General features: G+C 40.6%; 1 protein-coding gene across 1 annotated transcript; it reads right to left on the reverse strand.

The window, feature by feature from the left end:
• Positions 1 to 3,496: 3,496 nt before the first annotated feature.
• Positions 3,497 to 6,764, reverse strand: gpr101 (G protein-coupled receptor 101). Its single transcript, XM_077235604.1, has 2 exons — positions 6,435 to 6,764; positions 3,497 to 5,449 (listed from the first exon to the last, which is right to left on the reverse strand). The coding sequence occupies exon 2, from the start codon at positions 5,359 to 5,361 to the stop codon at positions 4,060 to 4,062; it is 1,302 nt and encodes a 433-aa protein (XP_077091719.1). The 5' UTR covers positions 5,362 to 5,449; positions 6,435 to 6,764; the 3' UTR covers positions 3,497 to 4,059.
• Positions 6,765 to 16,331: the final 9,567 nt, after the last annotated feature.

Genomic DNA, 16,331 nt, shown 5'->3' on the forward strand with positions numbered 1-16,331 from the left:
TGTCTACTAAACTTTTTTTTAATATAAAACAGTCTATTGAAAGTGATTGTCTACAATTTTTAAGTGCTGCAGACATCAGTGGAAACTGACATATGGTGGATATTGTCTTTGATATGTATTGTTGCACTCACTGGTTTCAAAATTATACTTGATGTAGCAGAAGAAACTGCAGGTTTGATTTATGGTCAATTCAGCTGACTTCCAAACACAGCAACCAGAAATGAAGCACTAGCTGTTCTATTTTTGTACAGGGTCACGCTAAGTGTTCAATAATGGTTCATGTTCATGTTTCTTGCAGTGGTCAATAACATAAAGTGCTTCATCAGTTGTAAAGACATCTTATTTATCATGTCAGTGGTTAAATTATATAATTGGCAGTGTCTGGGGATAAAAACATCTTATACTGCACAGAGACAATGTACAATTTATCTAGGGAGGCAATCTTTAAGAGAGCTGACTCTCCACACTGGTCAAGAGGTAAATCATAAATACCCTGAGATCCTTGGCTCATTAGCTGCTCTTCAGGTCACATTCACCCCAAACTCATAAGGTAATAAAACATAAAGTACATTTCATAAATTGAAGGCAGTTCAACAAATACTACCATGATGTATAAATATTTTAAATTAAGCTGAAGGAAATTAACATTTTATTCTACATTACGGTAATGAGAAATGGTTGGATGGTGGGAACAATGTAATGGCCTAAAAATATGCATAATTATTTATATATATATATATATATATATATATATATATATATATCACCCTCTTCAAAATGCTGATACTGAAACCCTCCACATTATACATCTTTTAAATACCAACCGAAATAAAGTGAAAAACTGACCCATACCCTAATGTTGATGAGATTCATCGCTTAAGTATTTTTGATGCATGAACAATAAATAAATAAATAAATAAGAGTTTCTTCAATTTCATTATATAGTTTGCTTGTAATTACTCTCACATTTAAGAGAACTTTTCTCCAGTGACAATGATTTAGTTGATATCATTGTATATGTATGCTTATAAAAATAGACAAAAATCTCTCTACATATGTATTCTAAATTCATTTCAAAACAACATATAGAATACTTTGTCTTTAAATTGTAAAGTAGCAATACATTTGACATCTATGTATACAAAGAACATTCATTTAGTTAGACATCTTATACACTACTCAATGGAACACTTTATACCATGTCTCCAAAATTTTATATTTTACATACAAAGGTATTGAAATTTCAAAACTTTCATATTTAATAATTTTTCAGAATAAATAACCATTACATGGTACTGTAACTGATTAAAGTAGATTTTAAACCACTTTCCCCTATACATTCCCTGTTACAGTGTAAACATAAACTACCATTCAAAAGCTGGATTTTTCTTTTGTTTTAAGTCTCTTTTGCTCAATTATGCATTTATTTGAGCAAAAATACTGTAAAAATAGTAATATTGTGAAACATTTTTATAATTTAAATAACTCTTTTCTATTTGAATATACAGTTGTGGTCAGAATTAATGGCACCCCTCGTAAATATGATCAAAAATGGCTGTAAAAATAAATCTGCATTGTTTATCCTTTTGATCTTTCATTTTTTTGTGTGGAAAAATCTAAAATATCTCTAAGTATATTCCCATTAACATTTACCTTTTTTTAGCACTAGAAACACGAAATTGTCTAGCTAAGACTTCTTGTTTCACAGGAGTTTATATATGAGGAAACACAACGGCCAAATTCCCTTAGTCATCCATCACAATGAGTAAAACCAAAGAATATTCTGATGTGCATCAAAAGATTGTTGAGCTTCACAAAATAGAAAGCGACTGTAAAAAAATAGCTAAAGAATTGAAAATCCCCATTTTTATCATCAGGGTAATAATTAAGAAGTTCCAATCAACTAAAGATGTTATGAATCTGCCAGGACGAGGACACGTGTCTATATTGTCTTAATGCACGGTGAGGAGGAAAGTTTGAGTGGTCAAAGACTCTTCAGGGATCACAGATGGAGATTTGCAGAGATTACTTGAGTCTTAGGGGTCAGAAAGCCTAAAAATATATATATCAAACAACCCCTACATCGCCACATGTTGTTTGGGAGGGTTTCAAGAAAAATACTCCTCGCTCCTCCAAAATTAAACTCTAGCATATTTAGTTGTCAGACAGGACCTGGTTCTGTGGTCAGATGAAACAAAAAAAAAATTGCTTTTTGGCAGCAAACCCACCAGATGTGTTTGGTGCAAATGGGGAAAAAAGTACCCCATGTCTACGGTTAATTATACTGCTGGATCTTACATGTTGTGGGCCTATTTTTTTGGTGGAGGTCCTGGACATCTTGTTCAGATACATGATATTATTTGATTCTAGCAAATACCAACAGATCTAATCTAATCTAAATCTAAACCTGACTGCCTCTGCTAGAAATCTTATAATGGGCCGTGGTTTGATCTTCCATCAGGACAGCGGTCCAAAACAAACATCAAAATCAACACAAAAATGGGTAACTAAGCACAAAATGAAGCTTCTGCCATGACCGTCCCAGTCCCCTAAACTGAACCCTATAGAAAATGAGTGGGGTGAACTGAAGAGAAGAAGCACCGACATGAACTTGTGAATCTGAAGGATCTGGAGAGACTCTATGTGGACGAATGGTCTCTGATCTCTTGTCCGGTGTTCTCCAAACTCATTAGGCATTATAGAAGAAAACTCAGAGCTCTTATCTTGGCAAAAGGAGGTTCCATAAAGTAAAAACTTTATATTTAAATAAATAAATAACAGGGAGCCAATAATTATGGCCAGCGTGTTTTGGGAAAAAGCATTTATTTCATAATGTGATTTACCCCCCACTTTCAATTGGCCCCACGGTACATCAAGGACCTTTTAAGGCCGCACTCCTCTAGCCGCACTCTTCGGTCTTCTGGCCAGAACTTGCTTATGGTCCCCAAGACTCGTTATAAGACTCGAGGGGACCTGTCTTTTCAGTATGTTGCCCCCAGACTGTGGAACGCCCTGCCCCTGTCTCTGCGTCTGGCTGACTCTGTTGACTCTTTTAAAATAGATCTGAAGACTTATTTAAGAAAGCTTTTGGTTGATGGGTTTTAACTAGTGTCACTTTGATTTTACATACAATTTTTTTTTGTATTTACATTGTTTATATAAGGTTTTGATTTTACCTTTCTCGTGTACAGCACTTTGTGATTTTATCTGTGAAAAGCGCTTTAGAAATAAACTTTACTTTACTTTACTTACTTCAATTCTTTTACTTTAATGAAAGGTTCGATTTTTGCGAATTTTTGGAATGAAAGGGCAAAAGATTATTTTTTTACAGCCATTTTTGATCATATTTACCAGGGGTGCCATTAATTCTGACCACTCCTTATTTTACAATTAAGGAGTAATTTACTCCTGTGATGTTAAATCTGAATTTTCAGCACCATTATTCCAGTCTTCAGTGTCACATGATCTTTCAAAAATCATTCTAATTTGCTGATTTGCTTCTCAAGAAACATTTCTTAGTATTATCAATGTTTAAAACAGTTGTGCTGCTTAATATTGTTGTGTAAACTGTTATTTTAAAGCAATTTAATGCACTGCTGAATATAAGTATTAATTATTTTTTAATTTTTTTTAAAGAACAGTAGGTCGGCGCCAATAGCCTTGTGGGCAGCGTCGATATATAGCGCAGTTGCACTTCGGGCGTCCCGAGTTCCAGTCCTGGCTCGTGGACCTTTCCCGATCAAAGACAATAACAGTAGTTTAACTCTTGACTAAAAGTTTCAAACAGTCTATCATCACTGACATGCATCTCCATAGTTCCTGCCAAAAAACTGTTAGATAGGTTTTTCTGTTGCCTATAATATTGTTTTTTACTATATACTAACTGTATATACTAACTGTATATACTAACTGTAACCGCAAAGTAGGTCCACAGCGTAGCTAACACATATGTTTACAATGAATTCAGTGAGCTTGTGTTTAAAGGCACAGTATTCAATCTGACCAAAACCAAAAGCTGTATATACCTCAACACTGATAGAAATATGTTGAGAATTTGCCTTAAGGTGTTTCCTTAGGTTGCTTGTTAGTGTTACTGTGCACAGTGAGCTCCTTCTCTGAGCTCAGACTGATAGAGGTGGTCTCCTTTCGGCTGTCTTTAGACCTCCTCTCTGTAGGGGAAGAAGACGTTGTGCCTTCCTCCCAGGTGCGGAGAGGGTACACACGGGCAGTCTGGCTTGAAAGGTGGGTGTGCGCCAGACGCCCGTCTGTCACTGTGAAGCAGCTGTCCATGGCGGAGCCCTGACTGACCCGGCCCTGCCCACACAGCGGCCCACAGAGCAGCGCCAGGAACTCCTTACGTACGCTGCGGTGCATGTAGCCGTAGATGTAGGGGTGTAAGCAGCACTGCAGGAAGAAGAGAATAAGCGCCATCGAGGCCAACCAGGGTGGCACCGCTGTGCTGGAGTAAATGGATATAGTGCTCAGGACACTGTATGGGCCCATGCTGAGCACGTAAGATGCCATGATGACAAACACCACTCGTGCTGCCTTACAGTGATAGTGGAAGCGTCTGTGGCGGGTTCTGATGGGATAAGTGGCCGAAAAAGGTCCTTCCGATTGAGGCTGCTGCCTTTGGGGGCTGGAACAGGAAGCTTGGGAATCCGGAGGGGGGTTGGATTGGATGGGGTGAACGAGAGCATTCTGCCTCCTTGCCGCCCTGAACACCATCCAGTAGCAGCAAAGCATGATGATCACGGGCAGCCAGAACGAAAGTGCGGACACCAGGGCTGAGTACGAGTAGCTAGAGGACCACACAACAGTGCAGGCATTATGGCGCCGGTCGAATTCGATGGTTCCCCATCCATACAGCGGCGGAGTGCTCTGAAGCACGCTGAGAAGCCAGGTGAGAGCGATGAGGTTGGTACCCAGGTGAGGAGTCATTCGGGTGGGGTAGGACAGCGGGTGGATGATGGCCAGGTAGCGATCTACGGACACCACGATGATGGTGTTGACGCCAGCGAATGCGAACAGGTGCATGAGCACAACAAGGGCCAGGCACAGGCGGGCGTCCAGTGGCCAGACCTCCGGCACGGTGGCGGCGATTGCGAAGGGCATGACCAGCACCGTCTGCAGAAGGTCGGCCAGGAGCAGGTTAAGCACGAAGCGGTTGGCCACGTGGAGCAGCTGTGGCTTGCGCTGGAATACCAGTAGCACCACGACGTTTCCAAAAAGCGACGTGCACACAATCGCCGATATGAGAACCATCTTTACCGTGCTGTTCACCAGAGACGGCGAGAGGGGCGAGCCAGGGTCCCAGGGCACTGTGCTGGAGTTACTGCCCAGAGGTGGAAAGGTGGGCATGTTGACAGAGACAATGTGGGAGATGACGCATTAGTAGTCTTTCAGGTATCCCAAACACCAGCCTGAAGGTCTGATGACTGTTTATTCCCTGTTCACGCCATGAGAGAGGATGTAACAGAAGAAAAAATGTTCAGCAGATCATGATCCTTTTTAGATTAATGTTCACACTTCTGTAATGATATTTGAGTCACAGTCAAACAGACATCTGAATTAACAATTACAAATACACATACTTTACATCTATTTCATGATTTAGTCTTTAAGCAGGTGCTTTTTAGGGATGCATGATACAGATATACTGATATATTAAATACCATATCGGTTATCAAACAATAACGTAAAAATTGAAATAATTTACTAATAGGCTATTGGGTGATGATGGATAATTAATTGTGCATGCTTGTTTCCTCGATTTTTTTTTATTAAATTTTTTGTCATCTACATGTAATTGACTGAAAGTTAATCTTTAAAAACACTAGTAAGCATTCAGACCTACGGATTTTTTATTTTTGAGTTATTTTTAATTTGAAAATATAGTCTTATTAATATGGGTACTATTAAATATTACATAAATTGATAATATTAATATATGTAATATTTATCAGATACCTTAAGAAATTAGTGCAAACAAATAAACTTTGGCTTAGTCTATTGGCCAGAATATTAATATCAGTGCATTCCTAACACTCTTATACAACTTTATTAAACAAGACCCAATAATAATATCAGTACACACAGTTCCCAAATGTATACTGTACTGTACATATACTTGTATAAATATTGTAGTTTAAAGAGCATAAATACCTACTATAATGACCCTCTTGGATATCCTATCTACATAGCAGTGCTCACTACAGGCTATAATGTATATGCATGCATTTTTATATACACTAAGATACATTCTATTGTCTATATCACAATGCATACTACACAATACAGCATGTACAAAACAGTACGCACATTATACTGAGCAGTGTATAATAAAATAGCTACTTCAAGAGAAAACTGTGTACAGAGGCAACATATTTTTAATCCATTTTCATGGCTTAAAGGCTGTGTGCATCGTATCTTACCTTGTCTTCGAGTCACTGTTGGTAAGCACGGGCAAAATTATATGCATCTACTTTTCATGCACATGAAACAATGAGAAAATGAGAAACAGCTGGAATTCACCGCTGTCATAATTCCATTGTGAACCGCGGGCTAAAAGTGGCGCTGGTTTCTCTACGGACAACGGTGCAAATCTCATGCAAATATAATCAATATAAGACATTTGCCGTAAAACGATCACTGAAAAGCATCCGTTCGGCTCTTTTCGAATAGCTGTCGGTTGTCAGTCGCCTTTGTGTCTCTCTCGCTTCACCGACAGGGCTCCAGTGATGTTCTCCCATTTTAGTCTCCTCAGTGTCATCAATGGCAGTCGCGTCCTCTCGCCTCGGCTCTAAGCAGGACTTCATTCAGAGATGGAGAAAAATCAACCAACCGCTCGCTTGTCGTGTCAGAGCAGATATCGTTTTAATAATCCGCCGTGGGTTTCTGTATGCTTTGCTAGTGAACATGAGGTGGCGCACATACAGCAGTGTCACAGCGGTTACATGCCATTACCACACACGGGTTCTGCGCATTAACGCTGGCTGTTGTGCTCTTGGGTGCACAAACCTTCCACAATAAATAACTGTGTTTATCACATCCAGTGGGTAGGCTATAAAAATAAAGTATGCAAGATAGTGCACACTAGATGACTTTACACATGTAAATATACACGCAATATACACTCACCTAAAGGATTATTAGGAACACCATACTAATACTGTTTGACCCTCTTTCGCCTTCAGAACTGCCTTAATTCTACGTGGCATCGATTCAACAAGGTGCTGAAAGCATTCTTTAGAAATGTTGGCCCATATTGATAGGATAGCATCTTGCAGTTGATGGAGATTTGTGGGATGCACATCCAGGGCACGAAGCTCCGATGCCACCACATCCCAAAGATGCTCTATTGGGTTGAGATCTGGTGACTGTGGGGGCCATTTTAGTACAGTGAACTCATTGTCATGTTCAAGAAACCAATTTGAAATGGTTCAAGCTTTGTGACATGGTGCATTATCCTGCTGGAAGTAGCCATCAGAGGATGGGTACATGGTGGCCATAAAGGGATGGACATGGTCAGAAACAATGCTCAAGTAGGCCGTGGCATTTAAAAGATGCCCGATTGGCACTAAGGGGCCTAAAGTGTGCCAAGAAAACATCCCCCACACCATTACACCACCACCACCAGCCTGCACAGTGGCAACAAGGCATGATGGATCCATGTTCTCATTCTGTTTACACCAAATTCTGACTCTACCATCTGAATGTCTCAACAGAAATCGAGACTCATCAGACCAGGCAACATTTTTACAGTCTTCAACTGTCCAATTTTGGTGAGCTCTTGCAAATTGTAGCCTCTTTTTCCTATTTGTAGTGGAGATGAGTGGTACCCGGTGGGGTCTTCTGCTGTTGTAGCCCATCCGCCTCAAGGTTGTGCGTCTTGTGGCTTCACAAATGCTTTGCTGCATACATCGGTTGTAACAAGTGGTTATTTCAGTCAAAGTTGCTCTTCTATCAGCTTGAATCAGTCGGCCTATTCTCCTCTGACCTCTAGCATCAACAAGGCATTTTCGCCCCCAGGACTGCCGCATACTGGATGTTTTTCCCTTTTCACACCATTCTTTGTAAACCCTAGAAATGGTTTTGCGTGAAAATCCCAGTAAGGGATTGTAGCAGATTGTGAAATACTCAGACCGGCCCGTCTGGCACCAACAACCATGCCACGCTCAAAATTGCTTAAATCACCTTTCTTTCCCATTCTGACATTCAGTTTGGAGTTCAGGAGATTGTCTTGACCAGGACCACACCCCTAAATGCATTGAAGCAACTGCCATGTGATTGGTTGATTAGATAATTGCATTAATGAGAAATTGAACAGGTGTTCCTAATAATCCTTTATGTGAGCGTACATGTAGTATGTGTATACAAGTATAGTGTGTGTGTGTGTGTGTGTGTGTGTGTGTGTGTGTGTGTGTGTGTGTGTGTGTGTTGTAGGCTACTACAATCAACCTGCTAGCTACATAGCAGTGTTCACTACATTGTAGTATTATCTACATTACATTACATTTTTTATTACATTTTTAAACCCAACAATTGTGTAAGTATTTCACCCAAAATGGTTTGAAACAGATAACCCAATGGTGGTTGATATTGCACCAAACTATTGTTTATTTTAGCCCAATGTATTGTGTAGCCAGTTTTACCCAATAAATTGGATTATAAAATAATGATTTGTTGGGTTATTTGTCCAAAATGTTGCTTTGAACATTCTGGTATTATTAATTATTTTTTTATTATTATTTATAAATTCATTATTTATTAATTATTTTATAATAATATTGTACAGCTTACAAATATATTGAAAATGCTTTAAATTATATATAAAAATAAAAAAATTATATATATATATATATATATATATATATATATATATATATATATATATATATATATATTATTTTTTTATTTTTATATATAATTTAAATGATTTATTGCTTTATTTATTAAAATAAAAGTTGTAAACACTTCTGCTTTATTTTATATATTATTGTAAACACTTCTATTAATTTAAGTTATTGGTTGCAATGTGTTATTAATTATGTTTCAATTTACAGGAATCAAATAAACAAACAAACAGAACAAAGCTAGTCCAAACAATGTGATCATAAACGGTCTAAAGGTGACAGACTGTTGATTGAACAGAAAATAGAGTATTGTGTGCTGTAGAGGCTGCCAAACAGATGCAGCAGGCTTGGGATAATCAATGTCCAAAATGTCCAATAATTTAAAGCATGTATCAACTGCTTGTAAGACGTCTTGCTTCAGTGCCATTCCTCCCACAATAACAAAGGCTTGATTTTATCCCAAAACTGCAGGATTGCTCCTCCTCCACCTCCAAATACTGAATTATATTTGTTCCAACATTTAAACAGACATTTAATATGGTACTTAAAATATTTGTTCCCTACTCTCAGGGAACCGAGGTTACATTAGTAACCGAGTACGTTCCCTTTCGAGAACATTAACTTTGTATTGCGTATAAGCTATACTCAGTGGGAACCCATTTTAAAACGCAGTGTTATTATCTAGCGGCTTCGCCCTGAACCATTACTTGAGGCTAAGTAGCCTTCGGGCTCGGGGCAGAGGCCTTTAGATAGAGAGTACCCGTGCCTGCAGAGCAGGGACATCAAGGTTATAAAATCTGACAAATGTGGACGGTGAGAACCAGCCTGCCGCCGCACAGATGTCTTCGATTGGTACACCACTGGACCAAGCCCATGAGAAGGCCGTGCCTCTAGTGAAATGAGCTTTAACACCTATGGAGCATTGAAGGCCTATGGAGGTGTAGGCTAGAGAGATACCGTCTACTATCCATCTAGAAAGTCTCTGTTTTGTGACCGACAAACCTTTAGTGCGGCCACCAAAACACACAAAGAGCTGTTCCGACTGTTTAAACTTGGCAGAGTGCTCCAAATAGATTCTGAAAGCCTTGACAGGGCAGACCAGATTCAAATTATTATCATCTTCCGATGGGGGAAGAGCTGATAGCACTATCACCTGGGTCTGAATTGTTGGGTGTGGAGAGCACCTTAGGAACATAGCCGTGTCTTGGTCTGAGCACGACTCTGGTGTCACCAGGCCCAAACCCAAGGTATGTAGCGCTTACGGAAAACACTTGCAGGTCGGTTACTCTTTTGACCGATGCCAGCGCTAGTAGGAGTGCGGTTTTGAGTGAAAGCGGTTTAAGGTTCCCCTAAGGGCCCTGAGGACCGGTTGAGCCTCCTGGCCCCCTTGAGGAAATGAATGACCAAGTCACTTTTCCCCATGGAATGGCCAGCCGCAGGGGCGTGAAAGCCGCTATGGGTGCCACATATACTTTGAGTGTGGAGCGGGTCCTGCCCGCATGCCCGAGGGAACTGCCTTCAGCAGTTTCGCCAGGTCTGGAAACCAAATTTTGGATCTCAATAGGGGGGCTATGAGGAGGACTGAGCACTTGCTCTCCCTGATCCGTTTGATGACCTGTGTGAGCATCGAGACCGGAGGGAACGCTTAAAGGGGATGGCTAGGCCAGTTGTGGGCCAGCGCATCCTGTTTCTTTGAAAAGAATATTTGGGCAGTGAGCATTGTCTTCTGAGGCGAAGAGGTCGACCTCTGCCTTGCCGAAGGTGCTCCATATCATGTGAACCGTCTAATGGTGGAGAGACCCCTGAGGGGACATTGTCTCTGGATAACATATTCGCGCCCAGGTTCAAAATGTCCGCAAGTTGGCATGTGCCCAAATGAGTAGAAGTCTGGCCATCACGCCCAGGCTGGCCGATCTGAGGCTGCCCTGGCGATTTATGTAGGACACCACTGACATGTTGTCCGAGCGGACCAGGACGTGGTGTCCCTGGCAGATCTGGGAGAAAGATTTTCAGGGCTAAATGAACCGCTCACATTTCAAGGCAGTTGATATGTAGACTCTTCTTCGGGCTCGACCAGAGGCCGGGGATTGGCCTGCCCTCACACAGTGCCCCCCAACCCAAAGAATACCTAATATCCAGGTTTGAAAACCCCTGTAGGCTACTCGAATTCAGTATACAGTAGTATACAGGATACTTCTTAATTTATGGAAAAATTTTGACTTTCAGGGTCTTAAACGTTATAGTGTATACCAGCCTATACCAGGGCATTCTAGATTTAGTCCATACTGTTCTGTAGATGGATGAATACTACATTTATAAAAAATATGTTACTAGATGTGCAATCTGAACGGCAAAATTAATGACTGGTTTCAGTGATCAAACATATCAAGTATCAAACATGTGTTTATCTTCTATTTCATTCAAACTCACACCATTTATTGAGCCAATGTTATGTCGCACTTAGTCAGGCAGCCCAAACAAACAGACAGATTGCAAATATCACAGATAGATAGATAGATAATGTGTTTTTCACATTGTTTCAAAGGCCCACACGTATAATTGTTTTACATTTGCGGTCCACGATGATACTTAATACATACAACTTATTAATCTTTATTGGCTATTAGTGTTTTCCGATGCATGAGGTACGATCGGGTACTGCTCTGGTAATGTTTTCATCAAGACAGCTATTAATATGCTGTTGGTGTTTACTAGTACCATCTAGCGTATGAAGAGTGGAATTGCAACTGAAGTTTCAGTCAGTATATGGTCTGTTATGCCATCATCATTATACTAACTAGCCTGATCCTTCTTATTTAGCCAATTTATGTTAAAATACATTGTCTACATTGGATCATTGGTATTTCTATAATTCCACGTCTTTGAGTTACAATATACCTTTTCATAAGTCCTTATATGTGAAATTTAATGTGCTAATAAAATTAATTTAAATCCCATCTCTCATTTTCTCAAAATTCCCCTCCTTGCTATTCTCAGAGAGATTTATGTACTGAATAAGGCAAAGAAGATTTTTTACACTGAATGCTTGTGTAGGGATCCACACTGTGAGCAATAATAGATCACTTTTTATTATACTACATTGTAGGCCTACTAGATAAGGCCACCTAGTGGCTCTGGGGATCAGAAACATCCTAACTTAGAATCCTATATGTTTAGTAACAATGGTAATTTCACAAAGGATGTAGAATTTTCTCAAATCTTAAGAATAGAACTAAGAAGCTTCTGTAATACAGCCCCTGGCTTTATCACAGAGATTAATATCCAGAGTGATCATAAATAGTGATTAAAGGGATACTTCAGCTCTGGGAAGATGAATGTGTATTTAATAGTGATCATTTATATAGTAGAAATGTGAAATTATTTTTGAAATTGAAGCATTCTAGAGTGAGAAAAGGCAGAAAATGTATTTTTTACTCATGTGGCTGAAAGACAACAACTCCCAGAATGCACTTGCTTTGCTCCCTAACCACGCCTACCGGTTACAGGCGGCAGTATCCGAAAAAAAATTCCACACATTCTCTAGGCTAATACATACTCTAGTAACAGTAAAGGTTTATAAAAAGAACCACAACCAATGTGAGTTATAACTTTTAATTAAAAATATAAAGAATATTAACACTTTTACACTCAAAGCTCTTCCAGAGCTTCAGCTGTTTCCTTATTCACAATATTGCCCGTCAGGAGGCTGGATATGTCCGTCTTATATCCTGGACAACACAGGTGGACAAAACAAGACGATTGCCTTTACTATGTCCCTCGCCTTGCAGGACCCATTCCATAAAGTGACGGTAGGCTGTTAGGCGTCGGCGATATTTTCTACAAAACAGTAACGTTAAGCACAACGTTAGCAATGCGAACTATTTGCACATACAGTATGCTAGCATAGTAAATATAACAACAACAGCTCAGCTGACTACGCGTGAAGAACATTGTGATAATGCCGAGAGTCCAAACTCCAAAAGTCCAAACTCTGTTCATTACGTCTTAGTAAAAAAAAGAAAAACAAACCAAATACTCACTTTACACTAAGCCGTCCATTTGTCCCTGCGGGCTTTGGCTGGCGTTTCCAATTTCGTCCAGAAGAAAATGACATCGCTGAAATTCGCGACAGCAATAGGACTCTCTATCTGTTTCCATAGGCGCACAGCGAGAGCACTGACACCACCAGTCCGCCCCAGCTGGAGTCTGGCCGGGCTCGAGTCAGGTCTTGCTCCCCTGCTGCAGCAGCTGCTCCGGCCGCCTCTTGTTCCTCCATCTCCCGAAACTGTTCGTCGCTGTATTGCGGCTCGTACAGGTAGCCGCGAGCATCAGATTCGCGCAACAGATCTTCGAAATCCCCTTCTGCTATTTCAACTTCAAAACTCGTAAATCGTGATTAGACTACTATACAAACTTTCTACACAGAGCAAGAGCCTGTTAGCTTAGCTTCAACAGAAAGATGGCTGACACTATCTTTACTTTCTGTGAGTGAGATCCCGCCCCATATGGGCTTGGTGAAAACATGCGGAACTAGCTACTAGTACTGGCTGTAGTTTTAAGCCTCTGGCCCAAAAATCCTCCGATGACGCAAAATGATGATTTTTGCGTCATCGGAGGATTTTTCCCATACTAAAAATACATAAATCTCTCATATCAGGGGGATATGAGGGGGGGGGGGGGAAGCACGGTAATTCAAAAATACTACTGGTTTTCTACTGATGCAAAGCTTAATGCTAAATCCTGAAGTATCCCTTTAAGTTCAAGTTGTGTGATGCTATATTTAATACAACTCTGCATTTACCACCTTCCTAAACTAAATGTGATGGCCACTTTCTGATCACTTCTCCAGCACAGAGAGAGCAGTGACAGAAAGATTCTGGTGCTCACATCTAAACAAACAGAAGCCCAGCAAGCACTAGCACTTTATAAAAGCTCCAATTGACATTCCCAGATCACAAAATGCTGTTTGTATGGATGCTCAAACAGTTTAGACGTGATAACTTATGTTTTCCCTGGAAGGTGATTACTTTGCTACTCTTGGCAGCCATTGTCACAGTCTGGTGCTTCCCATTCATGCAACCGGACCACTGGCACAAAGGAACGAAGTGCTCGATTGATGACAGTCCTCAGTGGGCCAAAGGAAGACATTAAAACTACTTGTATGGGGCTCTTTCAGGAGATTAACTTACTATGAGGGCTACCTGCCATGGACCCATTACTTGTATTCACGAAGCCAGTACAAAGGCCTTTATTTTTTAGCCAAGGCCACAGCTGCATGGAAGCCAAGACTGAATAGGCTAATGACCACAAAAAACAACAAACCTCAAGTGTGTAAAAATAAAGTGTCTTCTTAGATGTAAGCCTCCTTTCAGAGGAAGGTGATTCCGCAATTGAGGATAGCAAATACCACCAGTCTAATTAATTTCAGAGGAGTGGTGTTGTAAGGAAAGACGGCATAAAGGAACAACATAGACTTTAATTAAATCTCCCTATCTGACAGGCAGCTCTGAAACATACACATCACATGGCCGGTCTAGCAGGAGGTGTCTGACTTGCTGTCTGTCTGGGCCCCAAACATACAACAGATTGAGCATAAAGACTGCAGAAAGAGACAGAGCGGCATTACAGAAGATTTACACTGACTCTGCAGTTATAAAACATGAAAAAGAAGAACAAATTTAAAGGAATTATGACATTTCTGGCTACATAACATCTATCCACCACATATGTATTTAGCTATTTACATAAATATGCTTAAAAAAGACCAGTGATGATGATGTTGTAGTTGAGATCACCAGAAGAAGAGCACCAAAGGGTTGATCAGCAGGATTAGTGCAGGTCACCCTTCACCCCGTTACACATAAAGACTATATGGAGAGCTTTGTGCCAGCACTCAGAAGTCCATCAAAGCCCCATTCGCTGTGTCCAACCTCCTGGAGGGAGTGTCCGACCACCCTGGCCTCAAAGAAAACACTGCACACTATTTTGGACAATAGTGATAGTGTCTGTTTGAGAGTGAGAGAAAGGAGGGAGCGCCTCAGAGGCCAGTAAGAACGTATGTGTGTGCACATTGAGGTGAAATTACGCCATTATCTCACGGTTGTAGCCGAGAAAGCAAGGCGACTGAATAGAGTCTCCTTGAAGACACGCAGCACCACGTAGAGTGCACCAGAGGGAGGGCCTGGGTGCTTTGCTCGTGCTTACTGAGTGGAAATGCTCTGACAGGTGTGCCATTGTACGAGTAAGGGTGTGTGAGCGTTAAGAATGTTCCAGGGGAGTCTCGTGTCTGCTGGTAATGTGTTTATCACCAGTGTTTTTTTCTTGTGCCTCTCCTCCTCCTGTCTACTTCCGCCATCCCCTCAGGAACTGGTTGAAAAGAGAAAGCCTCTCTTGCACAGTTGGCTGGACCTCTTCTAATGAGTCAGACAGGCAGCGCTAGTCACCATTCAGACCCACAGACAGGTCAGAGAATGAGCAGAGAAGGAGGAAAAAATGGTGTGAGAGCAAGAACGAGAGCCAGGAAGCGGTGAATAGTGACCATGCTCCAGGAAGCACTAAAGGAGTTTGGATCCGTTTAGGCCCTAGGCCTCGATCGGCCCGATTGGATGTATGCTGGATGAAGCTGTGGGTAAGAGCGGGTAACTATCTGTTTGCTTCACTGTTGAAATAGCTTCCTGACTGGTACTCCTCATGTAGTTTTCAGACATTGATCCAATGATACTCTACAATTAGGCCTAAAAGCAATGCTTAATGGATTGACTGACAAAATTCAAAACTTTAGCAGAATACGAAAATTAAAACAACTCTTTTGGTGACCTCCTAAACGTTATTTTAAGTAAATATCAAGGTATTTGATCAACAACGATTCCAGTTAATAACGCTGCAGTTCTACATGTGGCCACTGGATGTCAGGGTTAGCTCACAGCAGAGACGCGTTTGCTCGCCGCCCCTTGGGGAGTTTTAGCGAGCGCACGTGGTGTGACAGCTTCCCTAGGAAGTTTGGGTGACATTTGCTTCACTTAATGACACAAGCTAATTAATCATTAGCGATCCCAGAGGTATTCCTTTTAGAGAGGCTTTGTCGTGCCTGCTCCCAGCAGGAGGCCGCAGCCCCAACATGTTATGTATGCATATGTTTAATTGCCGTGTTCCACACTGAAGACATTTTCATTTTCTACTGTTTATATGTTCGGATTGGACTCGAGTTGTTGTTCTCGATTGCCAGCCTAAATAAGCCATATAATATTAAGTGTCTGTTATGTCATACATTTCTGAGAGTGCCATTTAAGCAACTGAGCTCAACATATACACTCTTAAAAATAAACGTTCTTTGGCATTTGTGGTTCCGTGAAAAACCTTTAACCTCGATGGAACCTTTCCATTGCACAAAAGGTTCTTTCTAAAAAAGACAATATAAAAATGTTATTTTGATTATTGAAATGTTCTTCACGCTAAGAAAAAAAATGGTTCTTTTAA

This window comes from Siphateles boraxobius, unplaced genomic scaffold, assembly GCF_051911475.1.
Source record: "Siphateles boraxobius isolate OS27281-9 unplaced genomic scaffold, OSU_SipBor_1 2, whole genome shotgun sequence".
NCBI lineage: Eukaryota > Metazoa > Chordata > Actinopteri > Cypriniformes > Leuciscidae > Siphateles > Siphateles boraxobius.

Coding starts and splice junctions, on each gene's coding strand:
- gpr101 (XM_077235604.1), bottom strand. CDS start 5,361: ATGCCCACCTTTCCACCTCTGGGCAGTAACTCCAGCACAGTGCCCTGG.